The following is a 13,139-nucleotide window of genomic DNA, read 5'->3' as shown; positions in this document are numbered from 1 at the left end:
CACTTGGTAAAACACACACGTAGCCCAAATGGCTCAAAGATCTGGGAAGTAACTAAAACACAGCACCTAACAATGCTTTTTAAGATAGAGCCTGTAAATCAGAATCACGTAGTAAGGCTTCACATTAATGAGTGCAGCGCCACAATCCACCCCCCTCTCCACAGTAACTTTAGATAAAGGACTGTAGTGAGCTAGTCTCACCAAGCTGAACTAGCAAGAGCATGAACTGATAAATCAATGGCCTACTACAATACATATCTATAATTTGTGAGGGAGAGTAAGAATTTAATTTGTACCAGGCTTCTCTGTAGATGAAAGACCCTGCGGGAATCACTCCATGCCCAGAGTTTCTATTTAATGTGTAGCAGATGAATAACAAGGGGACAAAAGGAATTGATTTTCAACATTTGAAAGTTTCTCAGGAAAAGAGGGACAAAGGGAAGTTTATCTACCCTTTAACTGCTGACTTTTCCATTGTCGAATTAAGCTAGACATAAATTCAATTTTATTGGCCTCTTGTGGCTAAGATATTTAAGAACCTTGTTTTGTGATTTAAAAAAAATTTCTATTAACATCTTTTGGAGAGAATTTGTCCTGCTCCATTTAAGTTAGTAATACCATGAAACACGGCTGTTCCCTTCCCTAAAACATGATCACTTTCACAAGGACAGGTTAGGGTGCTTCTGTATGGTAAGAGTATTTTGTGGGCCACTGAATTCTAAAGGTAAATGTTTAAGAAGAAATTGAGAACTAGGTCTTCATATTAGGCAAATAACAAATGCTGTATTCCGTTAGGATCTAAAAGCTTTGTACCTTTATTCCTAGTACTTTTCCAGAAAAATCTACGATCATGACACTAGTATTTAGCATTATAAAAATATGGCAGGATGGAGCGCCTGGGTGGCTTAGTCGGTTAAGCGTCTGGCTTCGGCTTAGGTCATGATCTCATGGTTCGTCGGTTCGAGCCCCGAGTTGGGCTCTGTGCTGACAGCTAGCTCAGAGCTTGGAGCCTATCTTTGGATTCTGTGTCTCCCTCTCTCTCTGACCCTCCCCTATTCCCACGGTCTCTCCCTGTCTCTCAAAAATAAATAAAAGAACATAAAAAAAATTTCTTTTTAAAAAACATGGCAGGACGCCTGGGTGGCTCAGTCGGTGAAGTGTCAGACTCTTGATCTCGGCTCAAGTCACAGTCCATCAGCTTATGGGTCCGAGCCCCACTTCGGGCTCTTTGCTGACAGTGCAGAACTTGCTTGGGATTTCTCTTTCTACCTCTCTTTCTGCCCCTACACAGCCTGCATGCTCCCACTGTCTCTCTCTTTCTCAAAAACATGAATTAATAAACATTTTTTTAAAAATACGGCATATCAGACAGTAGCTATAAGTAGAAGATAGAATAGAATACCCTGGATATGAATGGTCTTACGTAGCAATTGTTTTTTTTTTTCTTTCTTTTTGGATCTCTTAGGAAACTTTAATCTAGCACTGCCTTTAATCTGCAGTATAGAACTACCCTTGTCTTAAGTGACACTTTGCCAAGGGTTTGAAGGTAGACTGCTAGGAGAAAGGGCTTGAAATTCAGAGCCCCAAATTTAATTCCTGGCTGCATCTCTTACAATTCTGTAACTTCGAGAAAGCCACCAAGCATCTAAAAGCTTTGGTCTTCTTATCATGAAGTGAATAAGAATGAAAGCGTCTCATCCAGCAGCCAGAGCCTTGAGATATGATCATTTTATCATCTCACCGGTGAGGAAAGTCACCTGGCATGGCGAGGACACAGCAGAAACAAAGCTGGAACTCGTAGCATGCTGTCAGTCCTTACGGTGCTCTGTCGCTAAAACAGGGATCATTCCAGAAGGATCATTAAGGTCAGTTTTGGATGTAGATATTCTGAAAGGCACGTTAGGTCTGATTTCTTGTTTTTAACCTGCTGTTCCTTTTCTGGGACTTGGAGTGGGATGGAGGGCTTGATCCCTCCAATAACTGAGTTTCTTTTCTTCAAAAGCAAGGTAAACATGGCCCTGAGAATAGGAGAGTAAATGATGGAAGAGAGATCCACTGGAATGAAGCTGAGACCCCCGTAGACTTGGACATGAGTCTACCCATTCGATTAAGAGGGTTTGACCAAGGAGTTGACACAGAAGTAAAAGGTTAATTCGCTAGCCGTAAATTAAATTACGAATTCTCCTGAGGAATCACCATGTCCAAGAATAGTCTAAATGCCCGATGGTAAGTTTAGGCACCCTTATCCTTTGCCCAAATTCTCAGGTAAATACTTTTGATTTCCCCCCTCAGAAATTCTTTACTTTTAATTCATGAGTGGGACAAAACTTTGAATCCAGTTTATTATTTTTCTTGACGCTGTTCTTCCCTCACACTGAGGATTATACACCTTTTCATAGAAATGACCTGATAGAAGCCACCCCAGCAGTGATGTTTGCAAGTCACGTCAAGTCCAGAAAGTTCCCTGGAGGCCCCTGGGACAGAGCCGGAACAACTTCGGCTTCCTTGCGCTAGGATAGAGCTCCCTGGTCCCACCTTGGCTGTGGTTGGCCCGCGGTGGGAATCTGTTAGGCCAGGACTGTGTGGCCCCGCTGATATGCAAAGACAGTGCAGGCACTTCTCAGAATTCTCTTCTGAGGTTCTAGTCAGGGGATTTTCTTGAATTTTAGCCACTGCACCCCAAATAAGATCACATAGTATTGTGTTTTAGAAGTTTGATAAATAGTTCTTTTTTTTTTTTCCTTAGAAAAATACATAAGAGGTCAGGCCACCGTAGTAACTGGTTGCAAAAAAACAACAACATATATTCCCATTAAATGTAGGAAACATTGATTTAAAACCTGTACTAAAATTAATGGGCATTCTTTAAAAGAAAAAAGTCATGTTTGTGACCTGCCAGGGCAATTTGTTCTTCAATACACATAACTCTAAATTACTCACATCTATGTATTCATTTATTTTTTTTAATGTTTATTCTTGAGAGAGAAAAGGCATGAGTGGAGGAGGGGTGGAGAGGTAGGACAGAGGATCTGAAGCGGGCTCCGTGTTGACCCCAGAGAGTCCCATGCGGGCTTCAAACTCACAAACCGTGAGACCATGACCTGAGCTGAAGTCGGATGCTTAACCAAGTGAGCCACCCAGATGCCACTCATTTATTCTTTCCATAACTAAGGTTTGAGCTTTTATTCTTTGTAAGGAATGGTGCTAGGCACTGAGGGTACCTCTGCTGTCATGCTGACCACAGCTTATTAGAGGAGGCAAATCACTTAGATTATCAGAGTCTTGACAGATTTAGTGTGAAAGCTTCCAAAAATTAAGTTTCGTTTTATCTGATACTTAAAAAGATAATAAGGAACGGATGGACACCATCTCTCCATCTCCCTCCCTCCACCATTGCCTCGTCATTGTCTCTCTTGGCAAAGGGCATGTCGGTGCCTCTGCGCAGGAAGAAGAGGACCAGTGGGAAAAGCAGCTTTGCCAGGCTTGGAAAGCCAGAGGGCTTTGAGAGCATTTTGGAAGGATCACCCAGGCTGCCGTGTGGAGAGAGATTCGAGGAAACGAAAAGGAGGGACCAATCTGTGCGAGGAGGCAGATGGGGATAGAGATGGTTGGTAGTGGCTCTGGGGGTGGGGAAAATTGTAGATGTTGGCTGGGAACACATGAGATAAAATGGGCAGGATTTCGTGACTGGTTGGCTGTCAAGGAAGAGGAGTCCAGAAGACGGGGTTAGGAAATACACACAGATAAGCCTACGTGAGCCGTCTTCAGAAACTTACTGGTTTTGATCTGCCCAAGGTATGTGTGTGGGTTTCATCTGGGGCTGGGGAGGAGTAGGAGCTTGATAGAAGAGAGAACCTTCCATCACTTTTTGTGCGTAAACAACACAAGTTAGAACATTTTGGAAGCTCAAATCAGTTACCGAATCGAGCTAGACAGATCGTCTCTAAATCAGAAAGGGTAAACTGAGCACAGTGTCTTAAATTGTGCTGTTTAATGTGAAAAGCAGAATAGTTTATAAAGATAGTGTACAGAGAGACCATATCTTCCAGTTTGAACGACACAATCCTGGCTTATTCTTAAGTATTCTGGTTTATATGATACATGGTCACACCAACTTGAAGGCCATGTTCAGGTGATTTGATGGCCATCTTTTACCAGCAAAACTCAGAGACAGATGTTTGGGGCAGAAAGAATCTGAATTCTGGCTCCCATTCATTACCGTATCAGGCATCCTTGTGGATCATTTCCCTCCTGTGAACCTCCATTTCTTAAGGAATGAGATGTTACTTGCTTACCTCGGAGGGTTGTTTAGAAGTTTTTTGTTTGTTTGGGGTTTTTTTATTGATATATAGTTGACACACAATGTTTAGAAGATTTTTCTTACACCTGCATTTTAATGTGTTTTGAGAGCTGTGACGCAGGGCATCTTTGTCAGCTGATATGTCCCACAGTCCTTCATCACAAGGTATGCTAAACTTTCTGACTGCAACAAGTCGTCTTCTCCCTTCTCTCACTTAATTTGAAGTCACCACCTATTATAGACATGTACCCAGTCACTTACGTAGATCAAGTATGATCTAGATCATCTGAATCTGTAAAAACGCATATGTAGGTAATATACATGCACAAAATATTATTCTCCTCCTCATAGGGACTTCAAGAAGGAGTCTGAGCTCCAGAATCAGAAGACCAGATCTTTAGACCGAGTTTCTTCTGAGCTATTTGTGTTAAGGACAGATGCCCATGTGTACTTATTTTTTTGATTTCAGAGTTTCTGTCTGGTTTCACATAAATGAATCTAATAATGCCCATTCTGCTTAGGAAAACTAGTGGTTCTGAAAAGTAGGCAGTAAATGGAGATGTTTCTAGAAAGAGGAGACAAGGATTGAAAATATTGAACTGGGGAGAAGAGCAGGAGGAAGGTGTAGAGTCGGGAATGAATAGGCACCAGTATTACCTGTAGGAGGTCCATGTGATATGTCGTCCAGACGGGGACTCTCTTCAGGGTGAAAGGGGGTGTTTCCCACCCGGGCCGACTGTCCTGCGCACGCAGAAGCCCAGGGTCAGCATAGTTACTGGGGGGGGGGGGGCGGGGCAGGAAGTGTGTTTTGCCTGAGGTGAGATAGACCTACAGCAAATGTTGAATTCTGTACCAGGCATGGTAAAAACTGCTTTTTATGCTTTCTGTGCTTCAGTGCATTTACTCTACTGTGAGTCCGGGTAAAATAGACAATACTGTTGTCCTCATTTTGCAGCCAAGAAAAGCTGAGTCCTGGGAGGTGAGGCCTTTGCTTGGGGTCTCAGCAGTAAGTGTGAGCTGGCCCTCAGCCCAGACTGTCTGCCTCTCAGGCCACCTTCTTAATAGCCACACAGCAGTAGGGGAGTGTTTTCCCCTGATGGTATATTGGTGTATCTATTTCTCATTGGACTTCCTTCACATTATTTTTACCTAGTTCTCTAAGTTTTCCAACCCAAGGTCTCTAAGTAGGTTTATAGACTGAGAATGGTGATTATACTAGAATGATGCTGGACTTGGGGCAGACATCTAAGCAATATGATACTCTGTTCTCTCTCTCTCTCTCTCTCTCTCTCTGTCTCTCTCTCTCTCTGTCTCTGTCTCTGTATCTCTCTCTCTCTGTCTCTCTCTCTCTCCTTTTCAGTGTATTAATGTTTTGTACCAAGAATATCTAGTTCCCATACATATATTGTTTTTTTACCAGTGAACATTGTCAGATTGGGCTTATTTCCCAAGACTCTGCTACAACTCTTTTGTGATCCGTAACCTAGTCTAGGTTAGAGGATTAAAGCAATGACCGGAAGTGGGCATGGAACGGAGAGTAAATAATGGTACTGTTCTAATAGTTCTGAGTTTTAAGCCACCAAATTAAAGCCACCACACCTCCTCATTAAAATAGCCTTTATTTTTCCTACATAGGTACAGAACTACACAGTTTAATTAAATTTGAACATCTTTGTGGCATTTAAAGAGAAACACTGATCAAATTTTTCCAGAACCTGCTAAGCTTGACAGTGTGAGCAAGTCACTCTGAGAGGTTCCGGTTCTTTATTCCTTTTCGAATTAGCAGCACAATCCCCAGCAATCCCTGTGCATTCTGACCCAAATAATAGAAACCCCACCTGAGTGGACACTGCAGAATTAGTTACCATATAGTTATAACACAGGAGTCTCTCGGCATGGTCTTTATAAGGCCGTCATGATCCTGTCAGACGCATCAATCCCAGAACAATTTGGAGCCGTGGGACCATAAGCTGTGACTCCATGTTACAATAAGATTTGTTGTTGTTTCATATTAAAGGGCCAGCTGTTGGCATCCATAGTTGTTCACGGGACAGTGGACAGAGCACTGCATCTTGAATGGTCTGCATTGGCTCACCTGTGGGAGCATGGGTTTTCACATCTGTAAAATTAGGGTGATGTTTATGTGACTCAGTTTGTAAGGTTGCTGAGAGATGCAGAGTAGATGTATTTCATAACAAAGTCACCTTCCAAGTGAGCTGTGCGCATGCGTGTGTGTGTGTGTGTGTGTGTGTGTGTGTGTGTGAATGATAGACATGAAAACTCAGTTAAGAAGCTATTCTAACTGGAAGGGCAGGGAAGGAACTTGGATTGTAACCATCAGATAGTAACCATAAGCTTGGAAAGCTGGGAAGGGAGACCATGGAAGCAAGGTCCATGGAGTATGGCACTGAGTTGTTGCCGGGACTAAAGAAAGAGGAGTTTCTAAAAAGATGACAAAGTCTTGAACTTAATGTTACCGGCGACTGAAATGGACTACACCAGAGAATCAGGCTTCGGGAATAGTGACTTGGGTGACAAGAGCATCCTGGTGGAGTTTTGGAACTGGCAGTATCTCAGTAGCTCAGGAAGGAAATGAAGAAAGAGCTGAAGAAACAGGTTGGAATATCGTTTTCTTACAGCTGGTAGTTGAAACCATGAGGGCTGACACGGGAGAGTGTAGGAAGCAAAAGATTTTCTTTTCTTTATGCCAGCTTCCCCATCTTGCCAAATATTTTGAGGGAAATGAACAAACAGAAGAAAAAAAAAGTTCCAGTGTAACAAACAGAATTGTAGTATCTCAAAACAAAAGAGGGAATTTCAACAAGGGAAATTCAAAAAGGAGGAGTGGCGGAATGGTCACTAGTGGCTAAATTTTAGAAGGTCTGAGAACAGTGAGGGTATAGAAAAAGTGGTCAGTGATGAAGTGTAAGGGGAGGTAAGCTAATGTTTTTTCTAAAGTGTAGCTGTTGATGCCTGTGGTAGGAGGCATGGGGCAATGAGCTTTCTAATACAAAAGATTGGATCTTGCAAGGATTGTAGATAGTCTCTTCCAGCCAGTGCCAAGAGCGACTTTCTGCCATTTTATTCAGGACTTCCTGAACATCAGGCACTGTGCTTAGCACTCCCATCCTCCTGAACAGCATGCAGTTATTACCTGTGTTACAAGTACTGTCTCTCTGAGAGGCTAAGTAACCTGACTATGGTTTTAAGGCCGCTAAATGACATTTTTGGAAGTAAAACCCAAGACAGGCTGACTGAAGCCCCTCAACGTTGGAAGCCATTTTTTGCTGCACACCTTGTCTTTGGTACGCTAGCTTCCTGTGCCCAACTGTCTCTGTGTTCAGCAATTAAGCACCCTTCTAACCTGATTCCTACTAAGAGAGCCTCTAAGAGGTGTCTGAAATGGATTCAGTGTGGCACTTTTGGAAATGTGTTTGATTTGCAGTCCAAAAACTTGGGTGGATCAAATTTTGGCCATGTAATTTCTTATCTGTGTGACTTGAGGCTAATCATTTACTGCACAAGTTATTTATTCTTGGGGTCTCCGTTTTCTAAGCTGCAAAATGTTTTGTGTAGCGCGCATGTAGGATGTGATCCTGCTGTGGATTTAAGTTCGTGTGGTAGAGTTCTTTACATTTTGGGAATTCTAAGTGTACTCACTCTACTTTATTCATTGAGCATCATTTTCATGCTAGACTTTTCCAGGAGACTTTTTGGTGAGTATAGACCTGGAGAAACTTAGAGCAATCAGGAGAACATGTTTTGTTTCCTGGAAAAGGAATTTCCAACAATAAGAACCAGAAAGGATATTATTTTGCAGGTGGGGCTATGAAATACCATTCTCTGTGTATCTAAAATTAGAAGGAGGAAATAAGTCTGTCCTTAGGGGTGCAGAGAATTGCTGGTATGGAACTTAGTGGCAACAATCTTTGACACACAGCTCTGGCATTACAAAGCTTCAGTTCACCAGTTCCCTTTCCATCTGCAATATTAGCACATTTACCAAAAGGGAGATTTGTATTTAGCTTCGTATTCTTCCTCTGAGTCACAGCCTAACTTTGGTCCATGGCTGACTCCCATTTTTTGGAGCAGGGGGGAAATATTCCCTATGCCAGAAAGGGAATAATAATATCACAAATAAGGGAAGACTTTGCCATGAATTTGGGGAATGAAATTTGCTATGAAATGGTATTCTTGAGCCTTCCATTGCCAGCATCCTTCTTCAGGGCATGGGAAGGGAAGGACTGGAAGGGAAGCTCAGTTACATGGTGGATGGATGGATGGGAGAAAGAGAAAGGAAAAGGAAAGGAAGGAGGGAGGAAAGAAAGGAATGAACAACTATCAGGAAATACTAGCCCAAATTTAAATGAAAAATATAGAATGAGGTTAAACCATTGTTGATATACCCCTGGGTATTAGACACAGTTTGCACTTTCCATCTTTGTGAACAACAGACAGCTTAGAAACTTAAAATGATCCAAATTAGGGTTCTCACAAGATACTACAATTTCCATTGTCCCCAGAAGCATGACTGTTGAGTGACGGAGTGCGCCTGGTCAGGCATCCGTCTCGCCAGTATTGATGCACCAACAGGAAATTTGGTAGAGCTACCCAAGAGAAGTATATTCATGGATACTGCTTTGTCTGTTTGCTAATGACCTTTTATAAAGGAATATGCACTTTGGAGATTTTTTTGGTTAATTGAACACTCGCTCTAAAGTTCCTGTACGTTTGTTGCAATGCAAAGAGCAATAAAAAAGCATGTAGTTCCCCGCCCCAGCACATTTGAATTGCCCTTTGTTGTACTTTTCTACAGCTGAAGGTTGTTTCTGTCCCAAGGGTGGGTGGTACATGAATGGAATCGAACAGCTTCAGAATGGGACCAGAAGTAAAACTAGCCAGAGCTCTTGAATCCTGGGTCAGAGCCGGCGATGCTAGGCAAGAATGCTCGATTCCCAGCAGTTTCGTGATCCAAAACATCTGTTTTTCTACTTGGCCCAATTCCACTTTTTTATTTATAAAATTGTTCCCATCTTTGAAAAACACTTTACAAAATAAAGAAGTTCCCATTCTGTCCCTTCTTTCCACTCCCCAGCACATGCATTTGTAATTACCTGGTTTCGTCTGTGTGTTTAATCAGCTTCAATCGAGAAGGTTGCCTACATCTGATTTCAATCTGAAGGAGCCATAGAGTGTTGGGCAGTTACCACCCCCGTGTCTGCCAAACTGCGCCTCTGCCAGAAAAAGGAGAAGACTCACACCAGGGTATTTCCTAAAGAAGCCGCTTGACTCAGATTAGATGTTTAATTTCCTTAAAATATTGTTTTGCATCCGGGTCTCTGTTCTCTAATTGGGATTTTCTGATATAATTTAGGAATTTTGCTTATGTGCTGAGTTTGTTACAGGATCCAGCTGGCAGTATTCAAAATGCCCAAGCCTCACTGTGGGTGCCGAGCATCACGCCTCGCCACTGAAGGACGGGCCAAGCTCACGCTGTTCAGGTCTTTGTGGGATCGTTATACACGCAGTATGGCTGGGTTCGTTTTGACGGAAAAGGGCTTCTGGTCATGGTAGAAAAGCCTCTGATCCAGAGGTACACATCTCTTGAAATATTTCCTGGGCAAATTCAATTAAAGTAGCAATAATTTACTTTGTTTTAGTTCTTTTTTTTAAGTTTATTTTGAGAGAAAGAGAGAGAGAGAGAGAGAGAGCGAGAGAGAGAGAGAGAGTGCACACACACGAACGAGTCGAGAAGGGGCAGAGAGAGAAGGAGAGAGAATCCCAATCCGACAGTTTGGGGTTCGAACCCACAAACCGAGAGAGCGCGGCCTGAGCCAAAATCAAGAGTCGGAAACACCCAACCAACTGAGCCACCAAAGTGCCCCTCTGTTTATATTTATATTAACATATAAACCAAAGTTTTGAATTTTCCTCAACTGTGTTCCCTTAAAACACCTTCCACAGACCATAGTTTGAGATGTTAAATTTTCCCTGCCCTTCCTTGGGACATAATTATGTAGCTGGGTTCTAAGTTTTAAACAATAGCTCTAGAGTTTAGAGGCTCCCAGTACCAGTCTTTTATGTTTTTAGCAGAACTAGATTGACTGCTAAAAATCCCTCTGCATGTTTTGGACATTAGTAAAATCATACACACAGAGTCATGGGCCGCTATTCTACTGGGATGTTTTTAGTTGTTAGAAGCCTACCTTGAGCCACAACAACCAACAAGGCTGGCAGGCAACACAGTGGGGAGATGTTTTAATATCCATATAAGCAAGGGCCTTTAAAAAGGTATTCTTTAAGAGATTTTATTTATTTGAGAGAGAGAGAGATGGGAAGGAGGGGCAGAGGGAGGAAGTGAATCTTTAGCAGGCTCCATGCCCAGCTCCGAGTCTGGCACGGAGCTCAGTCCCACAAACCATGAGATCATGACCTGAGCCAAAATCAAGAGTCGGACACTTAACCCACTGAGCCACCCACAAGCCCCGAAAAAGGTATTTGAATTGTGATGCAGCCACATGCCAGCCAGCTGGGTTGGGGTTACCGTAGCATCATCAGAAGTTTTGTAAGAAAATAAAACCAAGCAAGGTGAAGATTACAAAAGATTAATGGCACAATGCTAAACTCAGTTGGGAATGGTTTTGTCAGAGGAACCACAGACGTTTAAAGTTGACTTCCTGAGCTTCTGCCACTTCCTCCAAGCCCCCCCACCCCGCCACTATCCCCGCTTTGTGCCTAAGATCTCCGCCATACAGTTGCTTTTCTATCTCCCATGTGTCTGTGCCCTGATTCGTGCTGCTTATCTCAAGGTTTAACTCTTGGAGTCAGCCTCATTTCGGCTTCGTCCTCTTTGTAAAGCAGCCCCAGAGACCGGCAGTGGGCCTGCCAGGGTCCTAGTTGTTAGCTTCGTCTTCTTTTCTAACTACTCAGAGTTGCTGAGGTGAAAGTGTGCTGGGAGGAACCCAGTCAACTCAGAAGCATCGTGTGCAAGTGGAGCCATTATTTCCCGGTTTTAGTGTTTCTAGTTTTCAAAGCAAAATTAGGTGTCCTCTGATTGATTCGTTTCACAGGTACTTACTGAGCACCTGTGTATAACAGGCGCTGTTCTGGGTGCTTCGAGTATATCAGAGGAAAAACAAACCAGCGGTCCACCCTCCAGGGAGCTGAAGTGAAGGGGCTTGTTTTGAGCTCGTCCTGCCATTTGGTTGTCGGGGACCCTGAAACCTGCTCGCAGTGACGGAGCGGAGAACGGGGTCCTCTGGTCCTCTCCCCGTTGCATGGTATTTCTTTGAATCTAACATGCGGCTGTCCAAGTTCCTCTCTGACTCCTGCTAGTATCGAGAGGCAAGGACCTTCTGCCAGGAGGGATGTATTTGTGTCTGACCACGGCGGTATTAGAAGCGGGGAAATGTAGATTCTGCAGTGGTCCGTATGGGAGAACAGAGAATTTAGATTTGAAGATAGGCAAACCTGAGGGGAAAGGATTTTCTAGGAAAAACACAAAGCCTCTCCCGGTTTGTTAGATACACTAGCTATTGGCAGAAAAGTTTCGGCAATCACGCCAAAACCCGTATCTTCTTTTTTTGTTGTTGTTTTGAAGTTGTTACTTATTCATTTGAGAGAGACAGACAGTGCAAGTGCGGGAGGGGAGAGGAGAGAGAGGGAGAGATTGAGAATCCCAAGCAAGCTCCCCACTGCCAGTGCAGAGCCCAACGCGGGGCTCAAACTCATGAAACCCATGAGATCAGGACCTGAGCAGAAACCAAGAGTCAGACGCTTGACCCATGGGGCCACCCTGGCGCCCCCCACACCGGTGTCTTCTATGTGTTCAGTGGGCCCCATACCCACAGCCCTGGATCCTTCATTCTTCCCATAACGTTCTTGACAGAGGCAGCGCTGCCTAGCATGTTGTCAGACTTTGACCTCGAAGTGATGTTCACGGGGGACTTTGCTCTCTTCTGCCTTTTTCCCGCAGAGTTGTTGGAATTGCGGCCGCAAGGCGAGCGAGACGTGCAGCGGCTGCAACACGGCCCGGTACTGTGGCTCCTTCTGCCAGCACAAGGACTGGGAGAAACACCACCACATCTGTGGACAGACCCTGCAGGCCCAGCAGCAGGGGGACACGCCCGCCGTCAGCTCCTCCGTCACGCCCAACAGCGGGGCCGGGAGCCCCATGGACACACCACCAGCAGCCACCCCGAGGTCAACCACCCCGGGGACCCCTTCTACCATAGAGACAACCCCTCGCTAGACGGGAACTCAGAACTGTCAGAGGAAAGACAACACAACCGACACGAAACCAATTCCTCATCCTCAGACGCTCAAAGTGGTTTTTTTTTTGTTTGTTTCTAGATGAACTATCCTATTTCAGTCCTTCAGCAAGAGAGAACCTAACTGTATCTTGAGGCAGTAGTAAAACAGAGGGCCAGTAACGGGTCGTAATGACTTATTGTGGATAACAAAGATATCTTTTCCTTACAGAACTGAAAAGAGAGCAGAGAATATAACCTGAAATGATAGATTTGACCTCCTCCCTGTTATTTTCCAGTAGCTGGGATTTTAAACTAGATGACCTCATTAACCGATGCTTTACCAAACAGCAAACCAAGAGATTGCTAATTGCTGTTGAAAGCAAAAATGCTAATATTAAAAGTCACAATGTTCTTTATATACAATAATGGGAAAAAAAAAAAGAGGAAAACCCTCAAGGGCATGAGCATTGGCTACAGCGGTAGACATTTTAACAAGAAGATGAATGGCTTCCGTGGGTTGCTAACTGAACTTTGAAGACCCGCTACAAAACGCGCAGATGTGTAGCATATTGGAAGGAGACACAGAT

At 43.7% G+C, this 13,139-nt stretch overlaps 1 protein-coding gene across 4 annotated transcripts in view; it reads left to right on the top strand.

Moving 5' to 3' along the window:
* The window catches only part of RUNX1T1 (RUNX1 partner transcriptional co-repressor 1), a 138,447-nt gene that overhangs the window by 122,825 nt on the left and 2,483 nt on the right, over positions 1 to 13,139 (top strand). For all 4 annotated transcript variants that reach the window (XM_029923751.1, XM_029923754.1, XM_029923750.1 and 1 more), the window contains exon 11: positions 12,276 to 13,139. This exon is cut by the window's right edge and continues 2,483 nt beyond it. In XM_029923751.1, coding sequence (XP_029779611.1) covers positions 12,276 to 12,551 — 276 coding nt within the window. In that variant the 3' untranslated portion in view covers positions 12,552 to 13,139. The remainder of the gene's footprint in view (positions 1 to 12,275) is intronic.

The sequence above is a fragment of the Suricata suricatta genome, chromosome 15 (assembly GCF_006229205.1).
Source record: "Suricata suricatta isolate VVHF042 chromosome 15, meerkat_22Aug2017_6uvM2_HiC, whole genome shotgun sequence".
Classification (NCBI taxonomy): Eukaryota; Metazoa; Chordata; class Mammalia; order Carnivora; family Herpestidae; genus Suricata; species Suricata suricatta.
Note: the sequence above shows the minus strand (reverse complement) of the source record. Positions and strands in the feature narration are given on the sequence as shown.